This window comes from Pollicipes pollicipes, unplaced genomic scaffold (assembly GCF_011947565.3).
Source record: "Pollicipes pollicipes isolate AB1234 unplaced genomic scaffold, Ppol_2.1 Scaffold_5724;HRSCAF=6776_pilon_pilon_pilon, whole genome shotgun sequence".
Lineage (NCBI taxonomy): Eukaryota > Metazoa > Arthropoda > Thecostraca > Pollicipedomorpha > Pollicipedidae > Pollicipes > Pollicipes pollicipes.
Window position 1 is genome coordinate 48,203,817 of NW_023596746.1, and position 27,130 is coordinate 48,230,946.

General features: G+C 48.9%; 1 protein-coding gene across 1 annotated transcript in view; it reads right to left on the reverse strand.

Annotated features, from left to right (window-relative positions):
- Positions 1-27,130, reverse strand: part of LOC119103129 (acetylcholine receptor subunit alpha-L1-like) — a 50,991-nt gene that overhangs the window by 16,251 nt on the left and 7,610 nt on the right. Inside the window, exons 3-5 of the mRNA XM_037226580.1 lie at positions 23,875-23,984; positions 20,399-20,576; positions 1,427-1,583 (exon numbers count right to left, since the gene is read on the reverse strand). Coding sequence (XP_037082475.1) covers positions 1,427-1,583; positions 20,399-20,576; positions 23,875-23,984 — 445 coding nt within the window. The remainder of the gene's footprint in view (positions 1-1,426; positions 1,584-20,398; positions 20,577-23,874; positions 23,985-27,130) is intronic.

Here is a 27,130-nt window from a genome sequence, read left to right on the forward strand (position 1 = left end):
CATGTGGTGGCATTCGAATGACCACTCAATGGGCAAACGTAAGGAAAACAATATAAGTAATCAGTGATCTTTCATTCGCGGAATAATGACTCGTCAGAATGTGCCTCTTTGAGGATGAGAATGAGTACCTGACAGCACCACTTTTGCTCAGAGCGGTACCTCGCTACCGTTCTGATACCATATCGGGCGACCCTGGGACGCCTTCACGGGATCGCTCGGGACGAGGGGCGGCTGCAGCAAGACGGGTGACACCGCACAGGGTACGGGCTTCACTGGATTGGTTCGATCATTATTTCTTTGGAATGCACATCAGCTAAAGCCTGGTGAACCATGGCTTCGCACTCGCCCGATCTGTTCCCCGACGGCTCCATGCTGTGGGGTAACCTGAACAGCCACGTCCACATGCTCAAGCTAGCGAACCTATAAAATCTCAAGGCCACCTTCAACTTGAGATGGGCGCACCACCGTGGACAATTGATCAGACAATTGACTACCATTTGATTTCACATGATGAAAGCGTAGTATCATAAAATACTGAAAAATGTGATGTTGAAACATTAGCGACGCCCAATGGTCTTCCATCAATATTGAGCAATGTGTGCAATTCCAGTCACCAGTGACGTTTTGTCCTACATAATATAAGAAGTTTGGCACGGTTACTAGTTATCACAGAAATAAGACTGGCAGTTGAAGGACTTAGAAAAAGGCCTTAATTTAGCATGCGAATGCAAGCAGATTTCTCAAGTTCACGACGAAATATGCAAGAGCACCACTACGGTGGTCAAAACACGAGCACATGACATCTGGCTCAGCTAACACTTTCGGCACCGTGCTGTCAATTCTCGGCGAGTTTGAAATTTTAAAAGTGATGACAATTTGGCACTGGTAGTTTTGGCAGCACCCCAATGTCATACAAATGTTCCATGACGCATCTGAAGAGTAACGTGTTAAGGAGCATATTTACTAAGCAGAGATATGCTATGGTGTTGGACAGTCCTTTCCACTTACAAGTATATCAAGCGTTATAGCGGGTGAGGTTATTTAGTCCCATCTGATGTTTGCTTCAGTATATTCAAATGCATGGCATTCCATTAAATGCTGGACTTCACACATTCAATAGCAAAAGCACGGGGTCGAGACCTTTCCAGCGCGAGCCAAGAGCCGCCCAACGTACCGATTGTAGGGGTGGGTTTCCAAGAAGCATACGTGAACAGCAAACGGTGCAGAACATTAACGTTGTCGCTGATTGCCGCAATCGACGCAGCGAAATGTTTGGGAGCAAGGCCCCACGACCACGCCTTGAGTCACGCTCTGCAGCCGAACAAAGACGAGACTGGACGGTGGTGCCCAGGACGTTGACAGGTGCGAGTGGCGGCGCGCCTGCTGTAAAGCCTTCAAGAACCGGAGACCGGGTCGATGTACACACCTGGGAATGGGTCCGTGCAGCAGGGGTAGAACTTCTCGTTCCGGGTGGCTGGCACTTTGAGAATGTCCCACTCGACGCTCGGATAGTACTCCTTAAGGTCGATGCCCAGCTCCACGTGGTTGGATTCCCTTGACTGCTTGATGTGCCGCAGATCAATCTGGAATCACAGAGCGGAGTTCATGATCGCACGAAGTGCCGCCACAATTTGCGTCTCAAATCGCGGTACTGACGTGATGTTTACATAGATTCGCTAGGTTTAAAACTCCCAGCCGCTACGGCAAAGGATAATTATTAAAAACTAAATGAAAACCACAAACGGGCAACGGAGAAGTAAACGACCAGAAAACGAAACCAAGTAACGGAAAAGTAAGCAAGACGCTGTAGACAGTCCGATGCTCGATATTTTGGTAGATCATCAGAATAAATGACGCTTATCTGCGGTCATAAGGGGCTGCCAATTTGTACGGAAAGTATCCCGTGTTTCCCCGATAATAAAAAGAGGACATAGCATGCCTGTTACACCACAAATTAAGGCTGCATGTATTTGGCTTGCTCCTGCAGTACATGTGGGAGTGTGGGCGATTCATGCACATCGGGAACACTCCATTGTGTTATTTTGCCGCTTATTATTTTGATTTTGCTGCTTTATTATTTGATCATTTATTGATTAAAGAGTAGCATATAATCGCATTCCTGTTCTTAAGTAACCAATCATTTACACATAATAAATTACTTGTTTGCATCGAACCAGTGGATGATTTCCATGCTGTCAGTCATATATCTAAGGAGTCATCTTTTTTCTAACTGGCTTTCTCCTCGTCCAGTTTCGTTCCACCCTGCCCGTACGGCAAAACGGGAATCGGAATGAGGAAATAAATACGGAACGCGGGTCGTCCAGCGCGTGGGAAGCGGGGCGTGGTGCTCCTGGTTAGGTCGTGAAAATGTGCACATTTTGTTTTCTCACCATATGAGACGCACTCTCCCAGGGACAGCGTAACATGGCACCCACCGATCTCCTGCTGCTAACGTTATAGCGCTGAGGGTCCGCGCAAGCTGGAATCATGGAAACGCCGGTCTCTTCGAATGACCCGTAACGCCGTCTGAGACGGATTGGTGTCAGAGTCGACCTTGCAGAGTTTCAAAGGTCACTGGTGAATCATGCTCCGGCTAACGAAGTCACGAGAAGATTGGCTGCAAGATGACAGAGATGATGTAAATGACTGCAGAGCAGCAGTCGTTTGCGTCATCCTGTTCCGCTCCCTTTTTGCCCCGTTGTTTTACCCCGCATGAACGTGGTTGCGTGTGACTTGCAGCACGCACTTTTCTCGTTTTACAAATGACATGTATCGACACTCCCTTTCTGGGAACTCCTTCCGGTGCAAAGCAGTACCACATAAAAAATCACGCGCGTAGGAGGTGCCTTGGTTATATCTGCACGGACTGCACCGCCCAATGTTCTACCCCGCCCCGAGAAGGTCCCTCGACAACAGTTCGTCCACCATCAACAATCTAATCATTATTTATTGAACAGGCAAGTTAAAACGTCAAATATATGACCAAATAAAGATGCACACATAAGCGGTTTCTCACGCCGCCGCTATGTCACTTCCCCGTTCATTCCCTGTATTAATAATGTCTTCAATGGCAAACCAATGGCTGAAATGCCCAACCGGTCTGACAACGTTCAATCCGGTCAGGTTTCAACCGATAATACTGAATCCATAAACGCTCCAAGGGGTCTCACAACAGCCGCCGCACATGGATCCAGTCGACATCGTTCGGAGAAATCTCTTCATGCCGGTTGGGTCATGAATCCAGCCGGCATCTGGTGCCAAGACGGGCAGAATAGTGTCGACGGGATCCAGCCGCCGAGAAAAGTGGAACGTGTGGCGCTCAGCTACTAACCATCATCTAAAGATATTTCATGATATGCAAATTCTCAGGCGTGATATGTCAGAGGATGTCTAGCGAGGAAGGGATTGTAGTTGGTGGGTGACGGAGTGAATGATAATAATAAACGGATACGGATAACAGCGTGAATGATGGTCCAGACAGTGTACCACACAATACTTGCAAGATAGAAGCAAATGCATGCGAATCAATGAATTATTTTTTTGGCCGCATTTTTTAAGGGTAGTTTTATAACAATTTTATAGCTGTTAACCCTGCGAAAGAACCAATGTTTCGTTTAAAGCTGTGTGATGTGTCTGTCTCCTTGTCGGGGTAATACAGTGTCAGGGCACCACCTCCGCTATTTCTTCAAGAGTTTTAAGGGATCATCAAATCTCGTCCTTGATAAACCTGGTCTAATCCCGGATTTTACCAGCTCTTGGCGATTTGTTGATAGAAAATTTTGTGTTGAGCCGCATGATCCAACTCGCACCATCAGACCACTGGCCTACGATGTCATTCTGGGATAAAGCTGTCCGTGCAGCCGAGGGTTACACTGTTTCGGCAAAACGGTTAAGACGCCGCCCAATCACAGTTCCAAACCACATCTTTAGAAAATGAGGCGATTGAACTATCGTAAACGATCCCTAATTATCTTTTGGCGTCACATTACAAATGTAGGAAGAGACGCGAGAGCGCCGAGTTAAAGCGTGGACACAGCCAAACAGCTTTTCTTCCCATACATGCATCACCAGCGATCACACCGAAGTGCTTAAGTAGATCCGTAGCCCTTGACAAGACCTATAAAAATAAAGGATAACTGCGCTGGACGTATTACTGAAAGCGAATGCTAGAGTGCAGCGCGCTTTCAGGATGTATCGGGGGTTGGTTTATGATCACGTGCTATAGTTCTGTTGCGATGCCAGTCAAGGAACTCCCGATACAACCCAGAAATACTGCAAAGGGTTGCTGGCGCCGTAGACGATGTCGTTCATGAGAGCCAAGCCTTGCTCAGGGGTGAGCAGCTTGTTGACAGCTTGACGCCAGCTGACGCTGACGCTTAGCTGATCCAACGATATAGAGATTAATCGTTTCTGCCTCGTGTCGGTTGGGCACTGCATGAAATGACATGACAGGTAACTTGGCCATCAATGCTGGGTTACACAACGTACAAATATTGCCACATTTGGTAGCAAACCCGTCTTTATAGATGTAAATAGCGGTACAACTTCGGATACTATGATATGTATCGTAGTATAGCACAACGGGATACAATATTATATATATATATATATATATATATATATATATTTTATATATGTACATGTATAACTACACGGATCAGAATGTGTTGATGTGAGTACAGGGCACATCGCTCTGTTCGGGGCACCACTCCTCGCCAAACTGGGTTTAATATATTCAATATATCAGTGTAGTGGCCTAATCGTCTGTCCTTAATGGAAGTCAGACAAAGATGTCAGCATAAAAATGCGCAATAACATTTCGTTGTGTTTTATTCTCATTCATTCATAATATGTCGTGTTATTTCGTAAGTACCAATGCGTTTCCTTAAATGCTAAAGCTTGCACACTAAACTAACAACGGGTATTTGCTTTCCTTCCATTCACCACTTCGTCCCAATACCTCAGTTCGTCAGGGAAAGAGAGGGAGAGACGGAATATTATAAAAACACGGCTTCGAGTATCAACTCATATAGCACGTAGGTAGGCATTGAATGTAAGCACAGAGTAACCTTTTAACATTCATTGAACGTCTTTACAAATGCAGTGGCGAGTGTGGTGGAGGGCTTACCCTCAACTTGATGCAATGATATGCATGTTTATGAGAGTTGTTATACATGACGCGCTTGATTTTCGCATCCTTGCACCGCAGCAAAATGTCTGGAACGTGTCACCATATCGGGTGTTCCTTCCCGAGATCGCCTTTCTTGTAGGTAGGAGCATGCCTCTATGCTCTGGAGATCTCAGGATTTGCTGGCCAAACCGTAAGCACATCGTCTCCCTCCTGTCTCTAAGTGTTTCCGTTGTCAAAATCAGTAGAAGCCGTTGATAACACTTGGCATACCCGGCAATGATTTTGAGAGCCCGCTTCTGTACTCGCTCAATTTGTTGAGCTTGGTGGCCGGTGAGCCAGGGATGAAAAACAGTCGCAGAGTATCCAAGCAGTGGTCGAACATATGTGATGTAAATTTTTACCATTTGATCTTGTGGCGGACGGAGTATCTTCATAACGTGAAGCATGTATAAAGCCTTCGCAACCCTCTTCAAAATTTCATCAATATGCGCCTGCCAACTCATATCGCTGGATAATGTTACTCCTAAATGCTTAGTACTGCTAACATTTGGTAAGCTGATCCCATGTATTGCGACGTCCAGGAGCATCAGGGGTTTTTTAGAAATAAAAACGTACATTTCCTGACACTTCTCAGTATTAATTACCACCTTACTTGCAGCTGCCCATCCACATATTTTGTCAGTTTTGTCTTGCAGTTGACTGCTCGTCTATTCGGTCAATTGCCCATGCTTAGTATATTGATAGATCTTCTACATATTTCAAACGATGTTGTGTTTCCGAAGCGGCACCGTTGATCATAGCTAAGAATGCAACCGGTCCAACCAGGGTACCCTGCGGAGTGCCGCAAGTTATCGATTTCCAATTACTAACCGATCCATCTAACATCTTTACTCTCTGCTTTCGGTCCTGGAGAAATGAGGCCAACCACTTTGCATAGCCAGAGCGAAGTCCCATGCTGAGCATATGTTGGATTACCATTGTATGGTCAATGAGATCAAATCCCTTCTTGAAATCATAGAGAACCAATGAAAAGAGCTTGTCTGGCCTATCCAACTCAGAGAGTAACTCGTGCAGCAATCTTACCAAGTAGTGGGACGTTGAGGCGTCCTTTACATTACCGTATTGGCGTTCATCTATTTGCAGCCCTATGTCTGCCAGAATGAGAGGGAAAACGAGCTGTTCCAAAAGGGTGCCAAACGTAGGCGTAAAACTTACAGGCCGCAGATCTCCTGGCGACTTCGATGTTATTTTTTTAGGAAGTGCAGTGATGGTTGCCCTCTTCCAGACTGTTGGAACCTGGCCCTCCTTAAACGGTCAAGAATATATATGGGTGAGAGGTGGCGGCAATTCGATGTATACGTCTTACGTCATACGTCATACGTCACACGTCAGAGCGCTCGTAAGCCGATTTAGTCGCTGGTGACAGGCAGAGTTCGATCCAATCTACGCGCTGATTATTTGGGCCTGGCTGGCATGAACTACATATGGCCGGTAACATGGGTGCGGTACATGTAATGTGACATCAGAGGGTGCCACCCTCATGGTAAGACCTGCTGTGCCAGGCGCTGCGTAACACGCCTGCCACCTGCTCGCCAGACGTGCCAACAGAACGGGCTGCGCAGAAGGCTCTTCAGCTCACTTCGATGCCGGTCGAGCTTCACTATCACACCGTCGAATAAACAGTCACCAATCTCTCCAAGCCTCTGACCTGGCTGCTGCCGAGGGCATGCGCCTGGATCAGGATCGTTCCGCACAACAGCTTGGCGCTAAACGTTACAGCCTAAAGCTCCAGAACTGATCCCAGGGAAGCAAGGTGCGTGAGAGCGCGATGGGACTTTATTGCTGTCGTAATTGGTGCCATACCTAGATCTGTAAACAGTCTTGCTTGTCTCGTTTCTGAGAGGTTCAGCTACTGGTCGCTCGTCGTTTTTCCTGACGCACACACACACACACACACACACACACGCGCGCGCGCGCGCGCGCACAAACATGCACGCACGCACGCACACATACACAATATATATATATACATATTTATATATATACACAAAAACCACCAACGTCATGCTTCTCTTGTAATTTTCAAGAATCTTTGTACCGCCCAATTAATCGTATTACGCATTTATGTCGACAGACATCGAAAATTTCCCCACAACCCAAGTCACGTGAGCAAAGGTTCAGAGCGCGGATTGGCCTCTGGGCAGCGGGCAGGACGCGGCGGGTGGCGACTGGCCCGGCGATAGGGTGTGGCCCGGCGACTGGGTAGGGAACCTCTGGGCAGCGGGCAGGGCGCGGCGGGTGACGGCCGGCCCGGCGACAGGGCGGAGCGGCCTCTTGACAGCGGGCAGGGCGCGGCGGGCGGCGGCCGGCCGTCCCGGCGACAGGGCGGAGCGGCCTCTTGACAGCGGGTGGGGCGCGGCGGGTGACGGCCGGCCCGGCGACAGGGCGGAGCGGCCTCTTGACAGCGGGCAGGGCGCGGCGGGCGGCGGCCGGCCGTCCCGGCGACAGGGCGGAGCGGCCTCTGGGCAGCGGGCAGGGCGCGGCGGGCGGCGGCCGGCCAGCCTGGCGACAGGGCGGAGCGGCCTCTGGGCAGCGGGCAGGGCGCGGCGGGCGGCGGCCGGCCAGCCTGGCGACAGGGCGGAGCGGCCTCTTGACAGCGGGCAGGGCGCGGCGGGGCGGCGGCCGGCCAGCCTGGCGACAGGGCGGAGCGGCCTCTGGGCAGCGGGCAGGGCGCGGCGGGCGGCGGCCGGCCAGCCTGGCGACAGGGCGGAGCGGCCTCTGGGCAGCGGGCAGGGCGCGGCGGGCGGCGGCCGGCCAGCCTGGCGACAGGGCGGAGCGGCCTCTGGGCAGCGGGCAGGGCGCGGCGGGCGGCGGCCGGCCCAGCCTGGCGACAGGGCGGAGCGGCCTCTTGACAGCGGGCAGGGCGCGGCGGGCGGCGGCCGGCCAGCCTGGCGACAGGGCGGAGCGGCCTCTTGACAGCGGGCAGGGCGCGGCGGGGCGGCGGCCGGCCAGCCTGGCGACAGGGCGGAGCGGCCTCTTGACAGCGGGCAGGGCGCGGCGGGCGGCGGCCGGCCAGCCTGGCGACAGGGCGGAGCGGCCTCTGGGCAGCGGGCAGGGCGCGGCGGGCGGCGGCCGGCCAGCCTGGCGACAGGGCGGAGCGGCCTCTGGGCAGCGGGCAGGGCGCGGCGGGCGGCGGCCGGCCAGCCTGGCGACAGGGCGGAGCGGCCTCTGGGCAGCGGGCAGGGCGCGGCGGGCGGCGGCCGGCCAGCCTGGCGACAGGGCTCGCCGGCGTCAGGTGACGCCTCTCACCTGGTGCCGACAGGCGTCGTCCGCCGGTAAACACACGGCGACGGCACGCGACGGAGCGCCCGCCGCGCCCACCGCCGGCTCCGCTCCGGCGGGGCGCCGGTGGACCGCTTCCCCCTCGGCCACGGCGCTCGGTCCTGCGCGGCGGGCCACCGAGACCCGGCACCGAAGTCGGCAAATGTTCTCTTGATGCCCGTGTTTATGGGAGGCAAAGTGACCGAATCCCAAGTAAGGAGATCATTTGTTGACATGCCGATTTTCAAGTCATCTGATATTATGTGACACCAGTCCGTCTGAAAAACGAGCCTCGACGATCTTACCAATTGCCCACTCTCTTTCATGTGTGATTCACATGTACCATATCGCGCGATGTGTGACATGTTCCACTGGATAGTTCTTGTAGAAGTGTACCTCTGCTATGCATCACACACATGCATCAGCCGACTTCTATGCTATGAGCTGGTGCAAAACGTTTGGGACGAGGATTTCATCTAATTGTGCTTTGAAACGGTACGAAGAAGTAGACGCTGGTCCAGACTTGCGCTTCAGTCTTCATCGATATGTGTAGTTCTCGAAGACAGTTACTAAATAAAGGTTCTGGAGCGCTCTGCGCCACATCCGGCCGAATCTGCTATCACCCAAACGACAACAAGCAAGAAGCATCAGTCGGGTGGCGCTGGTCCTATCGACGGGCACGCGTCCGCCCTGCTGACGGTACCTGCCTACCACTGCCTGACCTACCTACCACTGAACTGCTGAACGGTACCTGCCCACCACTGCCCGACCTACCTACCACTGAACTGCTGAACGGTACCTGCCTACCACTGCCTGACCTACCTACCACTGAACTGCTGAACGGTACCTGCCTACCACTGCCTGACCTACCTACCACTGAACTGCTGAACGGTACCTGCCTACCACTGCCTGACCGGTGCGTCACACCTCAAACACGCACGGGCCATTGGAAATCTATTGATTTGTCACCGACCTGTCATCGAGTTGGCCGATCAACCAGGCATAATGTCATAACTATGTCACCGGGATATGAGATGAAACCTAAACAAGATGCTATGGTACGGTATAATACACGTTAAGGGGTGGCACGATATGGCCTGCTGGCGTTGTGTGGCGGAATGCATTAACTACCATCGCGGCCTCATTTTAGCCTTTGTAGTGTGCACTGCAATGTTTTGACGTGGCCATCGCCTAAATTTTTAGTCAAAATATGCTTCTGGCACCATACGTGGCGTGAAAGTCTCCATTCCTCTTGCCGACCTTATCCACGAAGAAAGGGCGTTTTAAGGCTCTGACCATGAGCGACCTCACTTCCGGACTAATGTTAGGACACTCTGAGGCTCTGACCATGAGCGACCTCACTTTAAGGCTCTGGCCATGAGCGACCTCACTTTAAGGCTCTGACCATGAGCGACCTCACTTCCGGACTAAAGTTAGGACGCTCTGAGGCTCTGACCATGAGCGACCTCACTTTAAAGCTCTGACCATGAGCGACCTCACTTCCGGACTAAAGACGCATATTTTCCGTCCGATGACCCACCATATGTGACGCGGGGTTTTGGCTCCGCTATAGTTCAGGCCTGGCGGGCTTTTGCGGATTACTTTTACCAAGCAAATTTGTGCAGCCTTGGTCGCACTTAAATTTCAAGATTTGCTAACAATAAGTGGGCACTATCGCCAAATACAACATCCGTTACCACTGTCACGAAGCACTTTCACCAAAAAATAAAAAACTACCCAGATTTTTAAATACTTCCCTGATTTCATTGTGCAACGGTCAGCTGTGTCCTTTACATGACCACAATGGTGCACGGCTCTGAGCTGTCATTGCGAGGGAGAGGTGGTCTCAAATTTTCCTTTTACGTACCCAAACGGCACCTCAAAGCCATTATCAGTGAAATGACCGGAGAACAGTGTGACTTGCATTACCTTAACCTCAAATACTGATCAATGTAGCCGCAGTTATAGCCGTGGCACAAGCGTAATAGATAATGAAATCTTTGTAACGGAAATTTTGAGTTGGTTTATTCGTGCATTCATTTTTTACACATTCAAGAACATGTAATGTACAACTGCGATTACAAGCGTTCTTACGTCGAATATCTTTTACCCTTACTTTTCTGCTATCTCTTTCAATAACTACGGCCAGGTCTGCGCCAAAAATTCAGCTCGACCCTACGCCGATCAATCGTTTGATGTAGTTCAGAAGGCTACATTCACCAGGGCATGTGTACAGATGTTTTAGGCTTGTTCAGGTCACCTTTCTTTCTACAGGGTATGACCCTGTAATTTAACATTGGCGGGTTTTCGTGACATTGCTGCAAGTGAATGATATCACTTGAGCAGGACAGACAGCATTCTTGAACAAAATGTAATTGATATCGTTCCGCGTACTATCACACAAATGGCGCAGTGACCGTCGCCATGACAGGCCATATTGACAGCGGTGGGAGTAAAATGAGGATCATTTCAAAGCTCTCGTGTGGTATTCATTTCGTGCTGTCACGTGATGTATCCACTTGATAACAGCTCCAACAATAAGTGCATGAACTCATGCCTTCATCGGTTGAGCATGACCTCAAGCTCCTCTCTTAACACGCGCCCGGGTGGCCGATTAGATACCCTTCGCTCGGGGTGGGGTTAATTTGAGCTCTGAGATTTCAAGAACTAAGGAAGCTAGAGACACCAAATTCACAGGGTATGTTGACCTGTACGTGAACTCACTTAGGTCAAGGTTTGAGGTTCCTAGTTCATGACCTTTGGGTCAAATAAGGTCAAAAAAGTCAAATTCCGGGTTGGTCTCCAAAGGGTCTCTAGAACCTAGATAACTGCTAAGCAAAAGGACACATACTCATTTACGGTCAGTGGCCTTGTTTGACCTTTTCAGGCCATGGTGACCAAAATCATACAATTTTGCTTTGAGTTTCGCATTTAAATAAGCGACAAAGAGTATGTTAAGCGGTCTGTTCCTAAAAAAAAATGTTGATCTGCGTTATTTTAGGTCAGTGACCCACTCTGACCCTTAAGAAGTCTATGGAAGGTGCATAATGCAGTCCCAGTAATAAATAAATTCAAAATTAGGACCAGAAACTGCCCACATAGCAGGCCATAAAGTAATAACACAGGCTGGTTTTGACCTTGATCTGACCTTCATACCTGACCCTAGGCCAATTGAATTTATTCATGCGATTGTTGAATTTCCTAGGACAGTATCTCAGAGATGTATCCTCGTCTTACACTCAGTTGTTGGATCAGATTGAACGATGCCCTAGAAATTGCCTTTGCTGAAACCATGGCCTGACTTTATCCTGCCATAAGTCAGCGACCTTACAATGTAAATGAAAATGTTTGATGCCAAACGATCTGCCATCCAATTGTCTACAGCTATGCAAAATTTGGCGCGGCGCAGCCGCGCCGTTCGGAAACCATTACGGAAAATATTCAGGGGGCAATTTGACCCCCCCCCCGACCGCGAGTTAAATCCGGGTGACGACGTTGCGGCTTTTTCCCACGTTTGCCTTCTGTGAGATGACAGACTATAACGTCCGATTCTGGCGGCTGTGTGCAAAAAATGCCTCCAGTTTCCTAGGATTGCGTAAAATTTCTGCTCGGATATGATGTTAGAAATGAGGAGGCTTCCAATGATATTAAAAATCTCACTTCACGTACTAATTTCCAGCAAAACCATCAGTGATGCAATTTAATTTCTTAATGGCCTAAGTTATGGTTTACTGAGACAAGTTTCCGGTACACTACAATACTACAGTGGGTTTTCGGGTCCATTTCGGTGAGGGTCCATTTTGAATTCCTTTTCATGTGCAACCAAAGCTGACGTCAGAGTGTTCAAGATGCACCTTAGCGCTGAAATTAGTTCATTATCCGGGCGCGTTTATTACAGCTGTCTACAACTGTCCAGCCCAACTGCTGATATTAGGCCAACAAGCTTTTAATAACTTTATTTTTATAAGGTATCATAAATATAAATGTATATATATATATATATATATATATATCAAAGTCGCGTCCTGGCGTGCAACGCGTTAGAGTTAAAGTCAAATTCTTCCCAAGTTGGGTGTTTCATCTGCCTTCTCTCTCCTCCCCCCCCCCATCGTGACGTGACCCGGCAAACCCCGCTCGGGCAGAACCTTGAGGTTGCACTGTGCACCGCGCTCAAAAAAGGTCCATGGCTACTGGTGCGTCTGGATTATCCAAACAATATAATGCTGGATCAATTAGCAGTGGATGAGCCGTGGAAACCCTTTGCCCGACTGATGCCAACTCTGGGGATGACCATCATTCACTCGGGCTGTAATTAAATGGAATATATAATATGTCTCCGATCGTATCCGGGACCACTTTCATTTCCATATGATTGATGTCCCAGCCGGATGAGGCGCGAAATCGTAACACTGTTTTGTCGGTGAAGAACGTTGACCACTTTGTTGCTGGTTGGTGACTCACACTCTACGGTGCTGGAGATGGGCACCGATTTGTAAGACGATACGGAACCGGAGATGGGCGCCGACTTGCGGGACGACACGGAACCAGAGATGAGCACTGATTTGTGGGACGACACGGGACCGGAGATGGGCACTGATTTGTGGGATGACACGGAACCGGAGATGGGCACGGATTTGTGGGACGACACGGCGTGTGATCAATGGAATCAGTGGCTGACAAGAAACAAACACATCGGCGTGGTCTTCGGTTACGCATAATCTCCCCTCAGCAATCGCTCAGCTTGATCATTGTCTCAAACAATAAAACCCATCACAGCTCATTATGCTGATAATTTGCTTCCAACAGCGCGCTGTTGTCATACGCCATCTTACGCCTGAGCACGAGCTGTGGAAAAGGCGTTCTCAAGGACAGGCGTTGGTGTAGTGGCCCATAAACACGCATATACAGCTCTATGGAAACAGCAAACCGGCGAGATTCGGTCCTGGGTAGAAACAGTGGGTGAGGCACATTAAGGACAACTAAGAACTTATTTTAGTTTCAACTTACCAAAAACTACCTAAAGCATAAACCATTTTAATCCCGCATGAGTGTTTAACCTCATATTATGGCATCGCTAGAGACCCCCGAAAGGAATTCCTTACGGGCTGACCGCCGCCCGCTGCGCGGGATTCGGAGGGTTCAGCCAATACACTGGTTCTGACAAGTCCGGCCACCGCACATGGAATTCAGCAGCAGTAACAAACACGAAGTTAACCCTCGCCCAACGGAGACAGGGGCACTGTCGGGCCCCCGGAGGTTTTTCTAGAAGAGCGTGGTTACATTGAAAGATCCTAATCTTTTTTGGTAGCTAATCTTATGAGATTTTCAACCCTGCTCTCAATTCTTTTCAGCAGATTTTTCCTAATAGGTCGTGAGTAGAGATACAACTTTTTCCAAAAATGTCCGCACGGCGTCCACCGCATCGCTGGCCAGCTGGAAATGTGACTCGCAAAAGCCCGCTGTATAACCACGCTTACCCAGCATTATCCCACAAGCAGTGAGTTAGGCACAAGCTGTATTTTAAGATGTTTTTTCTTCATTTCTGGCCTACACATGACATACCCATGAAATATGATATCCGTGTCATTTAAGGCACAATTTTGTTTGACTTACGCCAGTGGTGACTTATGAGATGGCAGCATTGGTAACATCTGGACTATGGAATTTCTATGGTATCAGATCATTTCTCAAACACATCACACAGCTCCATACAATAAATACGACTCGTCTGATGCTAGTTAAAGTTACATATGAAAAAACAGTTCGGAATTCAAATTGGATCCAACCAAAATGTGCCAAAAACTTCACGTTCTACATCATCTTGGAAAACCATGGGCTAAATATTCTGAAATTGTCTGCATCACCTGCTGCTTTGCATTGACAGAGATCAGAGAAACGCTACTCATTACAAATAATAGAAAATCTCCTCCTGAGTGTATTACATTCAACACGAGTACAGCTAACACATAGTCCTAATAAATAGGTAGCATTTTTTGCACGGCACTTCCGACAGAATTGGACATTTGCAGTCCGCATACCTCCTAAATGTAAATGCGTCACAATAGCCGCAATGGCATAATGCGCACTCGAGCAAGAGATTCAGACTCTTACGCGGTGTTTGCTCTCCTTAAGTGGATACATCATACAACAGGAAGGAACAAGCACCGCACGACAACTTTGGAATGATTCACATTTCCCCACTACCACTATCTCTGTCCGCTTTTAGAACGACCGTCACTGCGCCCTGTGTGATGCTGTACAGGAGCAGCAATAACGCCGTCCAAGAATGTTGTTTATGCCTTTCAAGTGGCATGATACACTTCAGCAATACTACAAAAAACTTGAGACGTTGTTGATTGCTAAAACAGCATTTCGACGGAAGGAAAAACATCAATAAAGCGTGTCTATACATTCGTTGACATAGCCTGCTGACTGCAACTTTCGGAATCACATCGAATGTTTGAAAGATGTCATATGCCGATCAGGAATGACAATAGAGTGTGTGTAAATATTTCTTGAGATGCAGCAGAAGTAAACTGAACGCATATCTTTATGACACATATGTGTTGGAAATTTATGATAATTGTGGTAAGGGTGAAGAGAATCGTGCGCAAGAGCCCCTGTTAACGCTTTAGTGCATTGCATGGCACAAGCAGGCAAGCTAGACAAACTTACACTCCCATCATTATAATTTCAAGAATTGTCGCACATGTGATACACCAATATTCGGGACTGATTGATCAGTGGCCGTGGTAAGTGTAATGAAAGTAACACTATTTCTGGGTAATTTTATTTGCCATCGCTATAGAATCTGACATGTGATTCATGAATGAAACAAGAATGCTTGCGTGACCTCTCCCGCGCACCGCTTCCTTATCAAAGTAACCAAGCATTGCATAACGCTATGTGTATATATAGGACCCACCTGACTGCTGCTCAATGAAATCAGGCCAAGCTTGGCTAATTTAAGAGTTATTGACTTTTTGACTTGACTTTTCAGTAAGATTTTGTTAACAATTGCTCAAGTTGCGCAGCCTGGTGCTCTGATGTGTCATGTTCACCATGGGTTTCGGTCGCTGAGGCCCTTGTTAGAGAAATCAAAATACGAGTTGTTTCCTTCTGGTGATGTGGGAAGCAATGCGCTCTTTTTTGTGGTTGGTGTTGAGAGCTAAGTACTAGCCCAGAAACAGTATTTTGATAGTTAAAATTGCTAAACCGCATCGGTCCACCCCGCAAAAGCTCGCCAAGTCTAGCCCACAGCGAGGGCTAGACTTGGCGAGACTAGACCAAAAACCTCACGAACTCTTTCCGGGTTTGATGAGGCGGGTTGGTGGGCCATTAAGTTACGTCTCCAGTCAATACACATGACGCATTGTAAAGATGACGTCAGTCGGAATTCTTGCCAAGTCGGCATTACGGTTCACGTGTTGGCAATCGTGGTACGCTTTTTGTTTCTTTTATACATACAATCCATTTTGACGCCAATGGTGTTAGATCTGATTTTAGGCCTACATCAATAACACCGTACCACCAGTCTTAGTTAATTTCCTGGCTCAGGGTCGCGCCGTGTCAAGACACTGTAGAATAGGAAAGTGTCGACTGACATGGATTTCCCCCATACCTGTTGGCACAGACATGCTGCATTGGTGATTGTCCATTTTTTAACTTGTCTTGCATATGGGTATATGGATGCAAGCGACACCGATCTTTCAATGGTCAAGCAAGGTCATGGCCTTGACTGGTTAGTGCCTGTCTGCAGCATGTGAGCTGCCCTGCTATCACCTGTGATTGCAGTTCGAGTGCACTTATTTATCGATTCCGTGATCCTGTTTCGCCGGTTGGTTGGTTTTTCACATATTTTCGCATGAAAAGTCAGCGTATTCAACTTAAGCTGATCAAATGATTGTTGCAAAAATATCTCATCTTATAGCAAAACAATCCATTTGTGATCCCAGCGACGTAGCTTCGCCTCAGAGTTCCCCATTTGACCAGAAGAGAAGTGCAGTTGGACAGTTTTGACGACGGTCCTTCCATCGGTCCCATTACCCCAAGCTGTTTAGTAGGGCGGCTAGCGGTGGTGGTGGCGACAGTGATTCCATCGGTCCCATTACCCGACGCTGTTTAGTAGGGCGGCTAACGGTAGTTGCACCATATACCATGCACTTCATCGGCTTTTCGGCTGCGGTGGTGCTTTGGTGACGGACCCATGGGAGGTTATTTAGTCGATCCAGACCAAGAACTTGGACATTTGCAGATCTAGAAGAGGGCGAGGCATTTCTCCCCATGGAATAAGTTGTTATATGTGCAGAAATTATACCGGTAAGAATAGGTTACCTTAATTCTGATTTCGTCTGTTTTGGTCTTCTTCCAGGTCATTATCATGACCTGGATGGTCACTTTTTGTTAAGATGTGATAACGTATAGATAGGTCAATACGCACCAAATCTATTGGCCTAGCAACGAAAATTGGATATTTCTAGAGAACTTAGGCAAAGAGAAAAACCCTGGTCTTTGTTATGTTAATATTAATCTGTCTTAAATCAAAAGCCAACAGAGGGTTCTACGGTTACGCCGGCTCGGGTGAGTCGGGGGCAGGCCGCCGTGCTAACTCTCGCCGCTGTGCTGGCTCCAGCGGGACCAGCCGCTACGCTGGCTCTAGCGGGGCCGGCCGCTGTGCTGGCCCTGGCGGCGCCGTGCCGGCTTCGGCAAGGCTGGCACCTGTACTGGTCCTGATGCAGTTCGCCGTTACGCTATGACTCTGGGGGGTCTGGTCGTGAGATGATGGCTCCCACGAGAACGGATTTTTGCTGCCCGTTTTGTGATGTGTGGATTGGATCTGGTTGGGCCTAATCTGGTGCTACCTCGCATATGATCCTGATCTGGTGATGCCCAAACATTTGTCTACCTGACTGGAATACAAACCACGTCTTGCAACATAAATACGAGGAAAAGACATCCGTTAGCCTACATTACATTGGTCCTGCATGCATCAGGCAATGGACGCTGCTTAATGGCTGTGAAAAGGTGTTATGTATTCCTCTCGCTACTTATATTTCCTGTTAACACGCGCCTGGGTGGCCGGTTGAATACCCTTCGCTCGCGTGGGGAGTGGGGGAAATTTGGCCCGCTGAGGTATAAAGACTAAGGTAGCTAGATACACCAAACTCACGGAGTGCGTTGGCCTGTATATGATCTCACTTGTCGGACTTTGAGGTTCCTAGATCGTAATCTTTGGGTCAAGTAAGGTAAAACAAAGTCAAACCTTAGACTGGTCTTCAAAGTGTTCCAGACCTCCCCGCGCAACCACCTTGGACCGAGATACCTGTTTAAAGTAAAGGTTTAATGGTGTCCATTTAAGGCCAGGGATCTTTTTTCCTAGAAAAGGCCAAGATGACCAATTACTACGAAATTGCTGTTATTTTCCCATTCGCGTCAGCGTCAGGGATTACACTAGACGATATGTTTCCTAAAAACAAAATTCCGGGTCGTATCATTTCAGGTCAGTGACCTTATATGACCATTGAACATGTCCGTTGCGGTCCTTGACATTAATTAATTTGAAATGGGCACCAAAAAGCATCCCTACAAGCAAGCTCTCGAGTGAAAAAGCTGGTTTCTTTTGACCTCTGTCTGACCTTTATACCTGACCCTTAGTCCACGGATTTTAAATTCAGTTGGCGTGTTGTCTCAGAAACTATATCGGAGATGTATGACTTCGTCTATCATTCCTTTGTCGCATCAGATTGAACGATTCCCTTGAATTGACCTTCGCTGACAGCTAAGACCTTTTTTGACTTACCAGAGCTCAGCAATCTTATGCGGCACACCTAATTTTTTCATATGAAAAGATCCGCTATTCGCTTTCCCACAGTTACGCAGAGTTTGGCGCGGCTGTGCTGCATCGTTCGGAAATAATTCTGGAAAACCGCCGGGGGTCCAACTGACCTCACCCGAGCGCGCAATGATATACCTATGCGATTCCTTATTTGTTGTTGGGCATATGACACGCACCTTCTTTGCAGCCTATTGTAACGTTCTATTTCATTTTTGTTTCACTGTTTGGTATGCTTCGGCTATTTCGCGTCCAGGTTTTGGATTGATTGTTCCAGTACACGCAAGCGTTTCATGCTCCTTAGAAGACCATCTGCCCTTCGTCCCCCACTCACGTTCCATACCACGCCTCCGCTGCGCCCCGTCTATCCGGGACAAGCTGCGCGCACTACAGCCATCAGTGGGCTAAGTAGTCCCTGGTACAAGCCCCCTCCAAGCGCTCGCACATACCCGGGAAGAGGCCCCTGGGCGATATTGGTCGGTAAAGTGTAACACATCCGGGTGCATTTAGTCTTGCCTCGCCGCCATCATTTCCTTCATCACATGCACTTAAGTGGTCACTACTGCCGAAATGGTCCTAATCGAAACCAATCCAAGCAAAATAAAACAACAGTCTATGAAGTGTGGCTCCGGGACTACGACTACAAGACTACGACTTCGAGGTTTCGACTACGAAACTACGACTACAAGACAACGACTACGAGACTACGACTATGAGACTGCGACTTCGGGACCACGACTACGAGACTACGATTACGCAAGGACCACAAGACTACGAAGTGTGTGTCTCTCACGGAAGCAGCGCGAGGAGTGCGAGCCAGCCATGTTCCGGGGATAAACTTGGGCAGTTGCGAATGGACAAAAAAGTTATCACCGATACCGCCGAAGACATCACCGATATTGACATTTCAATACCGTGAGGGCATTGGAAGGTCAGCATGACGCTCACCACGACACCGAAATACTGATGGATAGTCTTCACCGTGCAGAGATGGTTTGAACGACCCCATACGCTTCACGTGAACTTTGGAGAGCATTTGTTCACTATATCAGCGTGGTGCATTAGTCACGTGCCGTAATATTTTCAGCAAACTATGACCACTGATAACCGCAGTGCGCCATTATAAATGGACGTGCTTAAAATAACGCACTCAAACGATGAGATCACCATTGTAGAGCAGGACGGTGCCATCATTTTTCGAGCACAAAAGGTAAAAAGGCGCGTACTATTCATCATGAACTGGTAAGTCTAAAAATCTGACCACCGCGAGAGCGTCTGTTAGAGAAAATATACTGAAACTGTTGCGGCTGGCTGGACATTGATGATGAGCCGCGGTCCTCGCGGTCTTCGCAATTAGTGATGAAAGAAAACGGCTCTCGTGGCATCCGTGATCGGAACGGAAATACATTATCATCAGGTATTGCAATGCACTGCTTGGGCTGTGGGGTCCGAGTGTGCTTAAGCTAAGAAGTGCAAAGGAAAACATGACATAAATGTGGGGTTTTCATCTAGTCAGAAATGCTCCTTTTACAGTCGAGGACAACACACGGCTCGCACGTTCGCTCCTAGGTTCATCAAGTTATCAATGAAAGTCGTATGGCGACAAATATGGACTCGTCAGGAACAAGCCCCTGCCTGCAGTTGACGAGTAGCAGCCAGGATTGTCTCAAGCAAATTATGTCTCAATTGTGGCAACACCACGCCCCACAAGACGAGGTCGTCGGACTCGCGGAAGTACAGGACATCAAAGCCATCCCTTGTCTCTCACCGCACTCGTAACCCATGTATGCCTTCACCAGACTTTGAACGTTGGGAAATATGTTCAGGAGCATCCTGCCTGGTAAATGTCATCATTCGCAAGTATCATCGAAATATCATATTTATCTGTGACAAAAATGTGCTGCCCATGCATGATGCAGCGCATGTTTCCAGGTAAAAAGATAACGATCTCTAGCGATTCAAGACAAAGATGAAAAAGCATTAAACAACACAGCACGTTTCGAGCACATCTGGCGGCAAATATTGTCATAAACACATGCAGCGTTCTTCTGGACTGTTCCTGACGGTACACACCATGCACCTAATAATCACAGCGGACGCCATGTGCTGCTCACCGAAGACCCATAGCTCCAGCTGCCAAACTTCATGAAGCACTTCTGCTGGTCGAAGGGAAAGTATCGAACGTCGATTTCGCAGTAGGACTTGAAGATGGCCGGGGGGTGCCACACCACCCGTCCCTCGCTGTGGATGACCGCCTTGGTCAACGTCGTGATGACGTACTCACCGTCAGCACTGCAACAGGCGAGAACATTATCGGTCAGCAAAACTTCTTGCGTCTGGCCCTCAAGGCCCCTCAAAATGGCCCAGGGCGGTCATATTTTTAGACGCAGATTTAGTAGCTACTCAAGTTGGTCTAATGCCAGTCAATGATGCTTGTCACTAATCAATAACCGGTTGTGCAGTAAAAGATCAATCATCTCGAAGTACCGCTTCGCAGCGTGCGAAAAGCAACATGCGCGAGTCCTGGTTCCTCGTCGCATTGTGTTTTGTGGTTGAGCTTGGTTGGAGCGATCAGATGCTTTTCCAAACAGTGTGACAAAGGAATTAAGGCGCAGAGTGTGAGGCTCAGGGATAATGATGCAGACATGAAAGCCCCTAATTCCGCGCATACTGAACAAACAGCATGCAAACGTTGTCACATGAATGCATTATATCAGTAAGACTGAAGCTAGGGCAGGTAATTTATTTGCCCTCGCAATGAAATGTAGAGAACCGTAGCTACACATTCTTAGCGAACACTTTTAGGAAATGTTTCTTGTCCTTGCGCATCCAGCAATGTGCTAGACCTCATTACTCATGTCGCTGATTGGGAATTGTCGCATTTCGCATGTCGCAATGTGGCATGTCGCTGTCGCCGATTGATGTGCTAGACCTCATTACAATTGTCAGTTGGGAACATGTATCGATATTAATTTAGTCGTTGCGGGGTTTGCAGGCAGACAGTTTCTGGTGTAGCGGTTCCTGTGCAGATGAACATGCTTGAAAATTGCCTGTGTTGGTCTCATCAGGACCGGCATTTGTAGTCGGCGACGTCGATGAAATCGCATTTATCTGCAGTTTATAGGGGCGATTACCAAGGTAGAGCTAAAAGGGCAAATGGGCAAATATGAATCTAACTGAAGAGGACGACCCGAGGCTTAGGCCAAAGCGTGTGACTTAAGCCGATAATTTTGCAGCAATGACCGTTGCGGTACTGTCCACTTCGCGGTCGATGACTGCCGCAGTGCTTGGTCGGATATTGTCCGGATCACGTACTGATCCGCCTACAATCCAGCTGTCCACACAGTGCAGCCTGCTTCACGCCTGCGTCGGCTCCGATTGCCAGCTGCCATTCATTCACAACACCGCCGGGGAGCGAGTGGATCCATGGTTCACATGAGCTCACGTGAACGTCTGCACACTCGGGCACATAGGTGGCGCTTGATTATTAGGGCACGAGGGCGCTGAAGGCCCAGGCCACTACCGAGGCGACTCCTGCCGGTGCGGTGATCTTTTCACTTGGCCCCGCCAAACGGCGCTCGTTCCGTGCCGCTGCGGCGTCGGGTCGTCAAGATCTGAGCTTCATTTCGGCCCGCATGTGCAGCTTTTCGCAATTTGCATTACTCTGTCCTCGCGTACCTTGTCAGCTGGCGGGTATAACTGCCTGTCATCCATATCGCAATGTTACCGGAATACCCCGTCTGACCGCAAAGTTTGTATGAAATATTCAAAGAGAGAGAGAGAGAGAGAGAGAGAGAGAGAGAGAGAGAGAGAGAGAGAGAGAGAGAGAGAGAGAGAGAGAGAGAGATGTGCATATATATATATATATATATATATATATATATATATATATATATATATATTACTACATATCTACACATTATATCTCTATATCTATATATACATATCTTCTACATTATCACAGCTTGATTCACAGCGGGACCTGCTCCTCTGGTTACCTGAAATCCGTGAATTTGCGATCAGTAGCTGCAGAGACATTTCATTCTGGAGAGCTTGATGTAAGTGAGCCCCGACGGCTTAAGTCGAAAGTTGCATCATTGTTCGAGCATGGCTTACTGCCCACTAGCGATCTAGGCAAGATGGCACGCGTAACGACAGAACAATTTTAAATTTGCGTGCTTGATCACGGTATGGGGCTGGCGGCGCGCAGACAGCGTGCAATCCATGCAAAAAAGCAGTCCTGCACATTCACTTAGAATTGTGATTCTCTTTAACCCATGCCATTGAGCTTGGCTACGCCGCATTGGAAATTTTTTTATAAATCGCATGTTTTGTATTAAGTTGCTCAGATTCTCGCACCATGATAAGTTCTTGTTTCGAGCCCTTCCTCCTTTCGGTTAAGAATTCCACCAGTCAGCAGCCATCAATTGTCTCCAGTGACCACAACATTGCGGCGCATCGTCGATCCATGAGTGAATCCTAAAAATAATGCTTCCTCTCAGTTCGCTATGCAGCTGTACATGACCGCATCAAGATTAGTTGATTGCGATTCGGTCTGCGAAGCCAGTTTTATCACAGAGGATTTTTCAGCTTAGATGTTTAGCTTGGTTTTATCTATCTGCGGGGAAAAATAAGCTGTTCGGTGAAGTTTGTGACCGCAGAGTTCTTATCGTAGTCATTTGATAGCCTACCCCGCTAAGAATGTAAGATCAAGAACGTTCCAATTCAGCGGAAAGGCAGCGGCTCAGACTCCCACGCATTTACTAAACACTCGCGGGCCTCAATGGCACCAAAGCCTTGCCTGCAGACGCGATGAATTCGCTGAATCTTCGAGCTGGGCCGGCAGTCAGATTGATTGCCGCCATACGTGAAGTCAAATAGCTGATGTTTAGGCGTTTTATGAGCGCATCCGGTACTAAGGCTATTTTGCGCTCGATTACACTACTTGCTGGTGAAGATGACCAGCGCTGTTTACGGGTAGAACACTCCAGTTGTGAGCTGAAGCGATGTCTGTATTACAGAGAGGCGTATTGGCAGGAACAAAAAGGTGAATATCGCCTCATTAGCTTTGACATCATGATAATGCTAATGATAATCACATGCCATCCTGCATGGAGAGCCATGCCCATCAATACTCCGATGGAGGATGTATTCATAACTTCCGGTCGACAGGTTCGAAGATCCTAGTTACTCTGCAAGGTCTGTCTGCGAAAAGGAAAGGAATCTTCTAGAATTTTTGGGTCGAGCTTGATGAATGACAGCTTTGTTTGACGTTATGCAACTGCTTTAAGAATGGAGGGCTGAAATTGCAGTGCGTTTCGAAACCAGCTTTAAGGACGCAGTGTAGAGACAATTAAATATCCACAACAGCAAAGCCAGTAAAATGCAAGCTGTTCATTGGGCTGAGGCACAAAGGGGGGAAGTTGCTTTGAAACATGTACCAATTTAAGCAATGCATCATAAAATTGACTTTTTTGTACTTGTAACACGGTTTACAACCCACTCAGATTGCTTTAACTCAAATTGCTGGTGCATGCAGTGCACCATCATGCATCATGCAGTAGCCATCATGCATCATGCGTGTACTTACTTATTATATAACACTATGTCTGGCAGCCATATGTGTTCCGCTGGCACGTACAACTCCGTCACACCCCCGTATTCAAACGGGTCCCATATAAACCTGTAGTCCAGCCACTCCTGAAACCAGAGGCAAATGTTTTTTTGCAGGACATTTCTTGTTATGTGCCAAACCGCTCGTTTATATACAGGCTGACAATGAGGCAGGCAAATCGCGAGAAAAGTTCCGATGTTTCTATATCAGGTCTGTGTTGATAATATATTTGACTGCATCGCTGTCTTGCGGCACGTCGAATCGGTTGTCATGTCATACAGCTCAACATTAACTGATTGCATGCACATGTCGGCCATCTTCGGAACGATCTTGGCGCTCTTGCACCCAATGAATCCACTCCTGTTATCGATATTGTACACATACGTCTTATGTGTGTTACGTGTATTTATGTGTGTTTTGCATGTAATTGTTACATGTGTGTTATATTTAGTTGTGCGTGTGTATGCTATCTGTGTTGCGTATATACACTTTTCACGTCTAACTATGCAATCTATTTCACTGACGCTACCAGCGTACGAAAATGGAGACGACTAAGCCTCCCATGAAGCCGAGGCTGGCCGCACCCTGATTTTCAAACTCGAGGAATATGTGTAAAAATAAGGGGTTAGAAGAGCCACCAAATTTGCATCATTATTTGTAAGATTAAGAAGCTGGGGCCGGCGTACCTAAACGGACAAGTGCAGCCTGATAGGAATAAGGTTAAAGCGCAACATAGAGTAAAAGACCACACGCCAAGCATTGGATACATGCCGATGTGATGACGTCTTAAGGTACTACATGTATCAAATTTATAGAAGTTATCATCCCAGTAGCGCCGCCAAGCCGGTTTCCTTCCACAGCGTTCGTTAAATGCGGCAAGTTTGGGGCAAACTGTCCTTTGTCCTAGGTTCGATTTTCATCATAGCTTTTAATTTCCATCGCAAGGTTGGAAAAGAATTGTCACTTTTGGGTGTGGTTTGGGTTGGATGTCACGATGTCTCAGGATTTCAGATGTTTGATGGCGTTATGAATACGCCAGGTGCTATTTGGCTGCCCATCTGTGGATAAGATTGGTGTTCCATAGTTCGAAGCAGCGCCCTCGCGGGGTGAGTGTCATTCGAGCCACCGATTTATACGATTTAATGAAAGCAAATGATTTATATGCTGATTATTATATGGTGAAAGCAAATAATGATTTATACAGCAGGCTGATATTAGGATACTACGATCTAGAGTTATCTGCTATATGCATGGCAGGGATGTTTTATTCGCCAATACGGGTATGGATAAGCAAATATGATCTCATAAAAATTACAAAAGGAGAAACGACTTCGAGATGGGCAGTGCTACTGCGATCCGCTCTGCCTACCTCGGTGCACCGAACTGGCCCTGGCCTACGATGCCGACTTGAGCGTCCCAGTGCCAGTGCGTAACATGCACAACACAGCTAATTCACTCTGGTCCTGATGATGAAGCCGGTCCGCAGTATGGCCACTGATACCAAGCAGTTCACTTCAAACGTGGTAAAAGATGCATTAAAATCGCATTAAAACACCAGACAACACGTTAACCTTCCAAGTTTTGGTAAGATATTCCAGATGCAAGTAAGACCAATCATGTCGAAACTAGACGTCGAACGTCGAGTGGCGGCGTTACCAGATTTCCTTTGACACATAATCACCTATTGAAAGCTTATCACCCCGCCCACATGAGTCGTCGTTAGCGCCTATTCATTAGACCCGTCGTCATCAGCGCCGCGTGTCTCCGACACGCGCGGCACGTGCCTCGGCCGGTCACGCGACCGTCGGTCCGTGTCCTGAGACGGCGGCGCCTTACTCTGCCCGGCGACGATCCGTGCCCTGAGACGGCGGCGCCTCACTCTGTCCGGCGTCGGTCCGTGTCCTGAGACGGCGGCGCCTCATTCTGCCCGGTGTCGGTCCGTGTCCTGAGATGGCGGCGCTTCACTCTGCCCGGAGTCGGTCTGTGTCCTGAGACGGCGGCGCCTCATTCTGCCTGGCGACGATCCGTGCCCTGAGACTGCGGCGCCTCACTCTGTCCGGCGTCGGTCCGTGTCCTGAGATGGCGGCGCCTCACTCTGTCCGGCGTCGGTCCGTGTCCTGAGGCGGCGGCGCCTCATTCTGCCCGGCGTCGGTCCGTGTACTGAGACGGCGGCGCCTCACTTTGCCCGGCGTCGGTCCGTATCCTCAGACGGCGGCGCCTCATTCTGCCCGGCGTCGGTCCGTGTACTGAGACGGCGGCGCCTCATTCTGCCCGGCGTCGGTCCGTGCCCTGAGACGGCGGCGCCTCACTGTGCCCGGCGTCGGTCCGTGCCCTGAGACGGCGGCGCCTCACTGTGCCCGGCGTCGGTCCGTATCCTCAGACGGCGGCGCCTCAGCCTGCCCGGCGTGGCGACGGGCTGCCGGACGGAGAGCTGCCGGAGAGTCAGCGCTGGCCGGCAGGTAACGAGGCGCCACCCTGGTCCACGGACGGCTGGGAAAATGCCTGGATCGCGCTTCGATGGCCGGTCGTCCTGAACAGAGCGCAGCGGGTGCCGCTGCTCCTCAGACTGGTCTGCCGTCTCAGCAGCGTCCGGGCGTCTCCCGCCGGCGCTGGCTCGTGTCAACGGACGTCGGCGATCACAGCCCTGGTCCGGCGAGACTATCAAGAGCCGGAGGAGCGTCGCAGCCGACGCAAATATAGCCCGGACATGATCATGCTCTGAATATTCATCTAGTATGCTGCTCTGTAAGCAAACCTTTTATGCGCATGCCGTGAGACAACGAGATGTGAAGAAAGCTGCAGCAGTCCCCACTGGACGGGGCTGTTTGCTCATAGCTCAGTATATAATAACATCTGGGCTATGCGTAAGCTGCATAATGTTTTGCGGTTAGGTTGTAAACACGTCTGCCTTTTAGAAGACCAAGTGATTGTAGCTGTGCGAAGACGCTCTCTTCTATGATTTATAGTGACGACAAAGGGGGAACTATTGGTGGAATTTTGTGTCCCCCCAGATAGGCCTTGTCACCCTCCTCACTATCATAGTCTGTCTTCTCCGCATATCAGGCTCAAGTCACTTCAAAATTGCTTAGGAGAAAAGCTGATAACGAAATGAAGAGCATGTGACCTCAGGCTATCATACTGGAATGCGTTTCCGGTGTTCGATGCATGCAGCTCATCCGTCTTCTCCAGCACCACTGAAATAACGCTTTCCGACCAGAGTCTACTCGGCAAA